Raw genomic sequence first — 11,411 nt, forward strand, 5'->3', positions numbered from 1 at the left:
ATATTGTAAATTCTTGGGGTGTGACAATATGGTAGCGCTATCTTGTAGTATATGGTCAAATATTGATTAGAAAATATTGACCATATCTTATCTTGATTATTGAAAATATATATTACCTTGATAAAATTTAATTTATTCTTATGGAATATATAAGATGGATTATGCAGTTTTATGGAATTCATAATATTTTAATAGATTTAATTTATTTAAATATATTAATGAAAAATGGTTTAAAAAAAAGGAGATAATGGTTCATGCACATTCCATAATGTTAATGGCCCATCTATAGAATGGATGGCTCAGATATCTCACTCCATAAGTCACCTTGATCAACGGTCCATATTCAATCGTAAGGAAGAGACAAACTATGGGAAACCCTAAAGAAAACCTAAACCTAAATTTTACTATAAATAAGGGTGCTTTTCTTCCCATCAAGGTACACTTCTCTTTCACCCATAAACTCTCTCTCTCCCTCCTCCCTAGGGGTTACGCCCTTCTCTCTCCTCTCTGACTTTCTCTCTCAACTCTCTCTCCTAAAGGGGCACACCCCAACCCTAGAGACTCTCCCTCTCTCTCCTGACCTAATATAATCTAAGGGATGGAAAAATTAGGGTTTGAACCTAATTATTTTGGACTTAGGGTTTTGTAGGGATTTATGAGTAGTTACCTAGTTTGGACGAAATTAGCTTTTCTGGTACGAGATTGAATCTAGACTGTTGCTTCCTCGCCATTAGATGTGGTGACTTGGTGTAGGGTGTAATAAGTCCGGTTGAAGTAATCTCCGTCATCTTCTCTTTTACTTTCTTGCTCTTTTATTTTATATTCTCAAGCATAGTATTAAGTTGTAAAAATGATATCAAGTGGTTGAGTTTTATTTATTGTTGTGCTGTTTTATTTTGAAATATTTATTAATTGTAATAAAACCATCTGTAAGTGATCCATTTGCCAAAATATAAATAAGATGTTTATTATCATTAAAAAAAAAATTTGTACTATCTAGCAAAAAGATCGCATGTGGTCTTTCAATAAAAAATGACTTAGACATTTACATTTTAGAGAGAGCAGGATTGAAGGGTATAGAAAAAGGAGAAGGAAGATGAGATGGTTTTTGGATTGATTTGGTGATGTTTTTTTTGACCGGAAAAGATAGGAGGCCACCTAAAAGTGAGAAGTAAAGAGAAAACATGGTGAGAAAGAGGGAAAGAGTGGGCTTTTTTCTCAAAACTACCAGAGAATTAAATATAGAAAACTAAGACATATAGCTTGGCAAGGATGAGAAGGGAGCAGGGGATTGGCCGTATGCATTTTTAAAATGGTGGGGGTCCATGAGTTTTCCATATGATCGAAGGTGTATGTGGGATTAACTTTTTAAGGGGGGTGTACATGTCTTCCTATAAAAGAATCCTCCTAGGTATTCTTTTTGGTTGAAGGACTTCATGTGTCATGCTCCCAAGGGAGCATTGTCACACACTCTTTCCGAATTTCATTTTGTGCGAGATCTTTTGTGAGTCCTGAAGAATTCATTTTCTACTGTCATATGTCTTGTAAGTCTAGAAGAATTGTATGCTAAATTTGGGACAAAATGGATTTATGCAGTCAAGAGAAGGACACGGTTTTTATAAGTTCATGTAGAAATGAATCACCTCTTAAAAATCTATTTTTGAGATGTAATGAGAGAAGAATACGGTTAGGATACGTAATCTCTAATATGGAAATCATGAATTTGAAAAAATAAATAATTTTTAAAAATTTAAAATAATAATTCTATTAAAAACAACATTTGGACCATTTATACCACAGGACCACGTAATGTAGAAATGCGGTCTAGCCCACATGAAACAAATTTTCATGAGGAAAAGAACAGAGGATGGCGGACCGATGTAGCTGTCCGTCTTTTGGGCGTAATAACGTTCCGCCTTGACTACGTGCACTATAAGAATAAACGGCCGCATAGTCGCACGTTTCTTATTTAAGTCACAGAAGAAGCTCAAAAGACGAGCACTTAACCTGTTTCCACGGTTCATTGGCAAAGTTCCAACAAAAAGGTTTCAAGAAACCACTTCTCTTTTGCATTGTTTGTTCAATTTCTTGATTTTTCTGCTTCGTTTTTGGGGTTCTTTTTTCCTGTAAGCTTTCATGGTGTTTGTCGCGCTTTCCTCCAAGTTTTGCTCTCAATTGCTAGTGCCTCATAGAATTTGTGGCATGTTTTCCATTTTACAGTTAATTAATGTCATTGGCCTTTCACACTTGTTCATTCAAATCCGGTTTCCAACGCTCATTACACAGAGAGACTGAACCTAGTGTTTATTTATCTAGTTGTTTAATCAAGAATATGATTTCTAGCTTTTATATGTAGCGATAGTTGGGAGTATTATCTTGGTCTGGATAATCTGTGGGTCTTGGATGATGTGAAGTCGATTATTGTGGTATCTATATGATCACTCTGTGGATGTGTAGTCCCTCCTTTTTTTTTTTTTTAGCTGTTTATTTACCCTGTAATTATTACCTAAATGTGGATCAAATTTATATTATCTGTAACTAGTGTAAGATTTTTCCTTTTGGTTATCATCCTCAACGTCTGGGACTTGGTTCTTGAAACCTAGGCACCAGCTTGAAGGGTTTATACGCAATAATTTATGATGAACATTTTGTTTCTGGGTCTATTACGGCATATCTGGTTACATCTATTACGACATATCTGGGTAAAATTAATCCCTTTATTGTCTGCATGTTCTCAATCCAAAATACTAGGTTTTGTATCAATTCATTAGTTTCTTTTTTTTTTCTTTTCTTTTTTTGTTTTGATTGGTAATTCATTGCTAAGTTTTATGGAACTAGTTGATTTCTAGTCTTCTGTATGCATCTATATTTGAATCTTTTTTGCCCTTTTACCTGTAACAAAATCACTTTCCCTTTTCTTCATTTGTGTAAACTTTAAACTGTTATTTCAAAGTTTTGTTGAATATTTCATAATCATGTCTTTCTCTTTGATCTGTAAGTTTTGAACTGAATACTAATGAATTCTCCACAAAGATCTTATTGCACGAAATGTGCTTCTATCTTATTATTATTATTATTATTACTATTTTTGCATTAAAAAATACTAATCCTCTTCCAATTTTTTAGATGGATTGGGAGGGGCAGAAGCTATCAGAGCATCTGATGCAGATTATGCTGGTGATGTTTGCCGTTGTGGCGTTCTCCACTGGTTACATGATGGACTCCTTTCGAAACATGCTCCTCATTTACGCAGGGGGTACAGTTCTAACCATGTTGATCACTGTTCCTGACTGGCCCTTCTTCAATCACCACCCACTCAACTGGTTGGCAAGCAAGGAGGCTGATCTCAATCCGAAGCCTAAGATCCAGCCCCCAACCCTCAAAAGGAAGACAAGCAAGACTTCTATTAAGTAGGAATTGTAAGATTTTTCCTCATTTGTGGGTCTTATCCATAGCCAACAGTTGTGATGTCACTTGATTTGTAATACTTTTAGATAATGGGGAGTAGTGTTTCCCACTTTTCTTTAACTTGATGCATTTTGGGGTATGACTTCTATGTTTTTATAATGGTTCTTTTGCAATTTGGTACAGTTTACTTCCTACTGTGGCTAACTTGCTCCTTGTTGGTGTTGGACTTTGATTTGCGCCCTCTATGGCTACACTGCAATTTTTTAGGCTTGTAGTAGCTAGATGTTGCACAAAATGTATGTGCTTGTGTGTACGGGTGATTACTTGGTGAAAAGAAATGGCATATATGAAAGCTTATGATCCATTAAATCTGTAGTCTAAATGACATATATGAAAACTTGTGATCCATTAACATTCAGTAGTCTTATCCGAGTTCCATTGAGTTTCCTGCCTAGTGTCGCCCATCAAGTAAGATTATATGAGCTTTGAGATTGTACGAGGAGGTTTGTCAAAGTAGGTGTCTGTTCTCAAATAAATATCGGTCATATTGTTGGTGATAGTGATTTGAATTCTAAAGAAATTGGTAACAGGCTTAATATTGGCAATGATGTTCGAAATATTTATTTTTTTTAAAGGTTTACATGTTATATTTTTCATCAAAAAGAATAATATTTTAAAGGAATAGATAACATGGTAAAGGGTTTCATGAGCCTAGTGATAGACAAGGTTGATGACTCCTCACATTGCCATTCTTATGAGCAATACTGTTTTCATGGAGAAGGCAATGATTCATTGCATCCATTCTTGCGACATGAATGGGGTCTGTTTTAAGAGACCCTTTTTTTTTTTTTTTCCTTTTTTTGTGTGAAAATTGTCTTATAAGCCATAATACTGTAGAGACTTAGATAACATCAACTGAGAAGAAGGTCCCAAGAATGGAATGCTCCCTGTGCTATCCCCTACCTCTATGGTGGAAGTCGGGGACACCTACCATATTTGCTCAACTCAGTTGTCCCTTGATTGTTCCATCAACCCCTTACCCCATTCCCTCATTCAAACTCATCAATTTGGAACTAAATGCATGTAAGAAACCATTAATGGGGTCTGATATAAACACATTCTTTAAAAATGTGAAGAATGTGTTTATATCTGACCCCATTAATGGTTTCTTACATGCATTTAGTTCCAATAAGATGGAGAATGTACTCCATATTAGACATTTGGGTAGGAGGGATAAGTGACCTAGTGGCGATGTTTTAAGCTTCGGGTGGAAAGATAGTTTAGACTAGTCAGAGTTGTAGAAGGTATGGCACGTGAATAAAGGAGAAGCTGATGTTGCGGTTTTGAGCCTTAATATTGATAGATCATTGGTCATGGATATGAGACTAGTTTTCAACATATATTAAACAGGGATGTTAAGAGTAGACCTTGATGCACAATTAAACAACTCATGCCAGAAAGGTTTAACACTATGTGATGCTCTTGCCCAAGGCTAGGGATACAATTCCTATCCCAAATATTGCAATTTTTGTTTGTCCAACCTCCAAAACATGTAAACCGAAATTTGTTTCCAATTTTTAATGTATCTTTTAATGAGACATTTCTCTGAGTATGTGTTACTTGACTTAATCTGTTTCCCTTTTGTTTGAAGATGTTTAGTTTACGAGGACAAATCCGCCAATTGCATTTAGGATTGCATGATGTCGGTCCATTGCTGATTAATTTGGATGATAAAATTGCCTTGCCTATGGACTTTGATGTGCACTCTTGTCGTCATCTCAGATAACATTGGAGGTGACTGTGTAACTAGGGGCTTCTAAATTTCCAAAGGGTGATGGTGTTGCTAACTTGCTAGTCAGGTCCACATCCATCCGCCAGCTGAAAGGACACGATAAGGCTTGATAATCCATGTAGGACTTCAATGAAACGTTGTCCAAAGTAATTTCTAGTCATTATGGCATGCACTTTAATAGGGTAAGTCTGACATAGTTAGGGCCAAAGAAGAGTTGGAGTTTAGTAGTAGTTTTTTGGCTACTAGTGAATTTGGAGGCACAACTTAATAGGGTAAGTCTGACATAGTTAGGGCCAAAGAAGAGTTGGAGTTTAGTAGTAAGCTCATGAGTTCAACATTTTAAGGAGTAATGAAAGGAGAGAATGGTTGAGACTTGTTACCTTATGAAGCATGAGGAGAATAATGAAGAGAAGTCATACGAGAGAACGTTTGGGGCAAAAGGAAAATGAGCATAAGATTTTTCGTTTCTTTTTTTTAAAAAATTTGAGTAGGAAGAATATGCCAAATGTATTAAGGGTATCACTGTGTCTTCTCTTTGAGCACAAAGTCGGCCTTCCCCAAACTGATCCAGAGGACATCAAGACATATTGAAGCACTTAACTATGGTACATAGGTTGGATTTCCCACCTCTTTATACATAATGAATCATGGATCAGTATTATAATGATGACTGGACTGACCGTTGTACGATGGACAGTAACCAATCTGGTGGGGATATGTTCTTTTAACATTGTGACATATGTTTTCCATGGTTTAGTTTGTTTATAGGATCTGTTCTTTCCACATAGTGACATGTTTTTCTTTGCTTGGATTTTTTATAAGGGAATAAAAAGTGGGTGATGCAGTGGGTTTTTTTCTTACTTTTTATTTCTTATTTTGCGATTTTGTGTAGGGTTATTTTTGTCTTTTCTTCATTGTAGAGATTTAAGGGGCAATATAAGAAATTTTCTAGGGGAGTTCGTTAGGATATTATTTCAGATTTTTATGCAAGATATAGTTTCTATTTTTGTGGGGATTGAGTTGTTATCTCTTAATGTGTTGATAGGCATTAAGAAAGGAAAAAAAAGTAAAGAAAGAGATTTTGGATTGGGACATGAGTTACATGATTTTTAGAGAGAGGTAGATAGACAAAAAGTGGGAGAGAGTGATTAGAGAATAAAGAAAGAGTTTGATCTTGTGAAAAGATCATGGGGTGGACTCTTTTGCAGACCCAGAGATACGGTATAATCTCTTAACTTTTTTTTATTTTAATTTTTCTGTTATTATTTTTTCCATGCACTAGTCAGTATTAGAGCCTTGTAATCGAAGATCCATGCACCATATGGAGGGTTTGGATAGATTTGATCAAATATTTGAGCAATTGGATGAACAATTTGAGAGACACATGGAAGACCTTCACAGAGAAATACAACAATATCTACAAGATCGTCTTCGTAGATTACAACAAGAGGAACATGAATATGAAGAGGTAGATCTCAGTGCAGAAGATGATGTTAATAACCTAAAAATCCAAGAAGTTTCGAAAATCAATCATGTAGACGAAAATATGTGTGATGCAGTATTTGAAATCCAACCTTATGCTGAAGGAAAGATCAATATTCAATTTAGTAGTCTAGATTCAGTATCTAAGAGTTCCAATACAAATCGTGTTGGATCAGTTGTTTATTTGAAAAGGAAAAAGTATCCAAAAGAACATTAGAACTACATTATCAGCTTTTGAGAAAGCCTCTAAAAGATTTGAGTTCAACAAGCTCGAGATTGATCTTCTTCCAACCCCGGGAGAATGATGCAGTGATTATTTTTATTTTGCGATTTTTAGATTTTGTGTAAGGTTATTTTTGCCTTTTCTTCCTTGTAGAGATTTAAGGGGCAATATAGGAAGTTTCTAGGGGAGTTAGTTAGGATATTTATTTTAGGTTTTTATGCAAGATATAGTTTCTATTTTTATGGGGATTGAGTTGTTATCTCATAATGGGTTGATAGGCATTAAGAAAGTAAAAAAAGAAAGAAAGAGATTTTGGATTGGTGGAGAGACAAAAAGTGGGATAGAGTGATTGGAGAATAAAGAAATAGTTTGATGTTGTAAAAAGATCTTGGGGTGGACTTCCTTGCAAACCCGGAGAGAGGGTATAATCTCTAAACTTTTTTTATTTTATTTTTTATTTTTCTGTTTATTATTTTTTTCCCTGCATCAGTGGGGACTCCACTTAACATGTTACACTTCAAAGACTTGTGACATTGTTCTTCATCTCTATGTTCAAAGTGATTGGGGGATGATTTATCAACTGTTCGTAGGATAGTGTCATGATGTCCTTGATGACTAAGTGGACTTCTTTGTCAATTGAACCTTTGCTCGATCGTTTGCACTTTTATTGAGCCCTCTTCCATATTGTACTAGTCTCTTGCAAGGTCATTTTTCTTTTTTGAGCTAAACTGAAGTTCTTGAAAATTCATGCTTTGCTTCACAATATTATCAATTTTATGGACTGCTCTAGTTTCCATAACATTTCTGTAGTCATTGCGCTTTTCAATAGTAACATTACAAATCTGTGTTCCCTCTTTCATGTTGCAAACTTGACTGTGAAAATGCATGACCCAATTGGTTTTTATCTTCTTCTGAGTGCATTTTTAACTTTCATTGTTTTGCAGTTATGCATATTTGTTGTTTATGAAAGTTTATTCTTTCGATTTGTCTTCATGTTTATTCTTTCTGTTGTTTTTGGCATATGCCTTCTCTCAAGGTATTTCTGGTGTTTGTTTTTTCTTCTTTCTAGTCCTGGGGTCTCCCTACTTCCTTCACCTCAAATCTTACTTATCATTTGGTGATGAGGTTGGTGGCTTTGCTTTTGTGGCAAGGTAGTTTAGGTATTGTTCACCTCTTACCCATTCCCTCATGCACATTTCTCTTCTTTCTCCTACTTCTTCCTCAACATCGTCTTTGGATATGTATGTATCCTCTTTCTTTTTAGTGATTTGGACTGCACATAACCACAATGTTTCTAAACACTCTCTCCTCCCTGGTTTTGCAATAGCGAAAGGATTCCAGAGAGTAATGGGAGCATGACTTCCCTCTTCTTTTCAAAGAGCTGGAAATATGTACTCTATATTATGGCCATTACATTAGATGCCTTGAGTCTTCATTATTGGATTGTTGCGATGAATTCGGTATACTCCTTCTTGTGCACAATACTTCTTGGATGCCCTCTTATCAACTTGAGATTATGACGACCTGAATGAAGCACCAATAATGCGTATATTTCTCCAATCTCATTCCCCTTTCTTCTTGTTACAAAACTCAAGGAGGGAGTGCTCCATCCCTGTTTGGTGATCAACATTTGGCCAACTCCTTATCATCTTAATATTTTCTCAAACTGCATTATGCAAGACATTATGTGCTTGTTATGTATGGCAACAATTATGGGAAAAATTAGCTACATTATCTAATCCTTTGCTTTGATGGCCGCCTCTTCCTCAGAAAAGTGGTGCCTTTGCCATTTAGAAACCATTTATATAGTATAGCATTCCATAAACACACAGTATGAATTCCAAGGCTGCATCCTGACTGTTCCCATTTGCTGGATATTAATTAGAGGGGGCCCTGCTTGGACATTAACTCAGATGTTATTAATCTTCAACTGCCCATCAGTGGGAGGGATGGTGAATGCAACTCGAAATACCCTATATAGTCCACTGGATTACACTGCTTTCATATATGACCCTTACAAAGTCCCATCGTGGTACATGATTGGAGGGCAGAAATATGGATCTTATTGTGAATTTGGCATTCTTGTTTTGGCATCTATGCTACCCTCTTTTCTTTGTTGAGTTTTAAAACCTGAGTTGGAGTTTCATATACAAATTATTTGCGTTAGCAAAGCATGTGAATGAAGTTTGGTAAGAAGCAACCTTTATGAAATTTATATATTAGTGATCTACTAGAAATTTATACGTTAGTGATCTACTGAGAGACTTTTGACACCCAAGTTTCATGAATTAATGCTTTTTGTCGGACCATAATTGTGAAAGATGTAGTATTTTGAAAAAGTGAGCTACTTCAATTAAGTTGAAGTTCCAATTTTACAGGTTTACCCAATAAAGATGCAAAAATGTTGTAAATAAAATTGAGGATGCATTCAAATATAAAACATAATGTTGTGTTTATAAAGTTGGGGGTCATTATCGTTTAGTCCAATGTCACAGCTTTATGCATCTCTTAAAATATTTTCTGTTCACCCCAAGAAAGCTGTAGGAGATGACTTTAGAAATGAACAAAAACAGGAGAAAAAAGAAGAAACATATATAAAAAAAGAATGATAAAAAATTATGTGCACACTCCTTATCTAGAGCAGTATGAACAAGATAGGACTTGGGATTCTTTGTAAGATAACATGATGAGAGTCATTGGATTCACGAAGCTTAACTCAGGAGAATTCTTTGAAGGGCCTGGTAGTTTCTTCTCAAAGTATATCCCAACCAGAACAGAAAGGGGTTTACTAAAACTCTTATTGAAATCCCTAGTGGGTTTCCTCATCCAAAGAAATGACAATATACTTTTTATGTAAGAACATCTTTAAAATACCAAATTAACTGTGGTGGCATCAACTGCAAGTTGCAGACTCGAGATGTTGGTGGGTTTGATGCACTATGTGGATCCAATGCGGATGCATCACTTCTGATCAGTGATTCAAAAGCGGACCGCCCAACGCCTAGGCAGTCCAGAAGGCCTAGGCGCATCGCCCAGGCCTAAGCGGCCAATCTAGGCGGCAGTCCCTGGGCGGCTGCCTAAGCGGGTGCCCATGGCAGCCGCTCAAGGCCTGCGCCTGACCTAGGCGGTACGGAACCTGCCTAGGCGGGTGCCCTGCCCATAGGCGGGTGCCCTGCCCAGAGGCGGAAATTATTATTTTTGTATTGATTTTTTTTTAAAATATAAAAGGTTAGAATGATGGTTTTAAGTATATTTGAAACCTAAAACTTATTGGAGCCCATTTTAGATAGAGAAAGCCTCCAAAAAACTAGTTTTTGGTGATTTCTTTAGGATGTTTTCTCAAAGTTGACAAAAATTGATCAAAATATCACCCATTGATATTAGATTTATTTTTTGATGTTTTATAAATCTATTGGGGGTTTTTTTAGAAGATTTTGAGTCATTGGAAGCATCTTTGAGGTTGAAGTTTGAAGAGTGAGCCATCAAACTCAAACTAAGTGCCCTGAATACCTAATTTTTATTTTTTATACTATATATCATTTTTTATTCAAATGGGCATCCTTTTTGAATTTGATTGGGCCACCCAGGTTTTGAGCGCCCGCCTAGGCGCTGGCGGCTTGGACCCCCCAGGCCGCCTAGGACCCGCCTAGTGCTTTTTGAAACACTGCTTCTGATGTAGACAGTATCTAAAAAATAATAATGTTGAAGAGTAAAATTTATAAGAATACATGGAATAATATGAATATGTGATTTATGTGATAGTAGTCCTTTTATTTTAGTATTTGTCCATAATATATACCATAGTTGTTGGAAACACCTGGGAACCCGAATCGTTTCACGAACCGGATTCGCAGAATCACACCTGGCCAGAAGTTTCTCATTGTAGGAATCGTTGTCCGTACAATAGGAATCATTGGGAACGAGATTCCTAATTTTTAGGAATCGAGTATCGATCGGAATAGGTCCAAGTTTCATCCACATATGGAATCGAGATTCCGACCTCCTTGGAATCGAGATTCACATCCCCCTGGGTTCGACACTCCAAGTGTCAAGTTTCAGGAATATGCGGAATCGAGTTTCCATCATCTATGGAATTGAGTTCCGACATATGCGGAATCGAGTTTCCATAATTTATAGAATCGTGATTCTCACATATTTGGAATTGAGTTTCCATCATCTATGGAATCGTGTTTCCAACATATTTGGAATCAAGTTTATGAAGTCTATGGATCAGAGATCCATGTTGGTTTGAGATCGAGGATTAGAATAGCAGAATCGAGTTTCCGACATCTTGATTCGAGTGTCTGACATATGTGGTACATAGATATGTTACTGTGTAGAATCGTCAGTCCATGTCTGTTGCTTTATATGTTATTTAATGATTTCAATATTTTATAGGCATTTAAATTAGAGGTGAATAAATAAAACTAACATTATTAATAACCACGTTACATTCAGTATTTCAATATTAAGCAATGTTGCGAGGGTACACATGCTGTAAGATCA

The 11,411-nt window shown here is 36.1% G+C and overlaps 1 protein-coding gene across 2 annotated transcripts; it reads left to right on the forward strand.

Annotated features, from left to right (window-relative positions):
• Positions 1 to 1,915: 1,915 nt before the first annotated feature.
• LOC18438165 (signal peptidase complex subunit 1) lies at positions 1,916 to 3,590 on the forward strand. Of its 2 annotated transcripts, none has more exons than XM_088869522.1 (2): positions 1,916 to 2,045; positions 3,127 to 3,590. In XM_088869522.1, the coding sequence occupies exon 2, from the start codon at positions 3,127 to 3,129 to the stop codon at positions 3,412 to 3,414; it is 288 nt and encodes a 95-aa protein (XP_088725648.1). In that variant the 5' UTR covers positions 1,916 to 2,045; the 3' UTR covers positions 3,415 to 3,590. The 2 variants fall into 2 exon arrangements, with proteins under 2 accessions (XP_088725648.1, XP_006848417.1); XM_006848354.4 differs by having other exon boundaries at positions 2,024 to 2,126.
• Positions 3,591 to 11,411: the final 7,821 nt, after the last annotated feature.

The sequence above is a fragment of the Amborella trichopoda genome, chromosome 6 (genome assembly GCF_054954075.1).
Source record: "Amborella trichopoda isolate Santa Cruz 75 chromosome 6, AtrichopodaSantaCruz75HAP2 v2.0, whole genome shotgun sequence".
Classification (NCBI taxonomy): domain Eukaryota; kingdom Viridiplantae; phylum Streptophyta; class Magnoliopsida; order Amborellales; family Amborellaceae; genus Amborella; species Amborella trichopoda.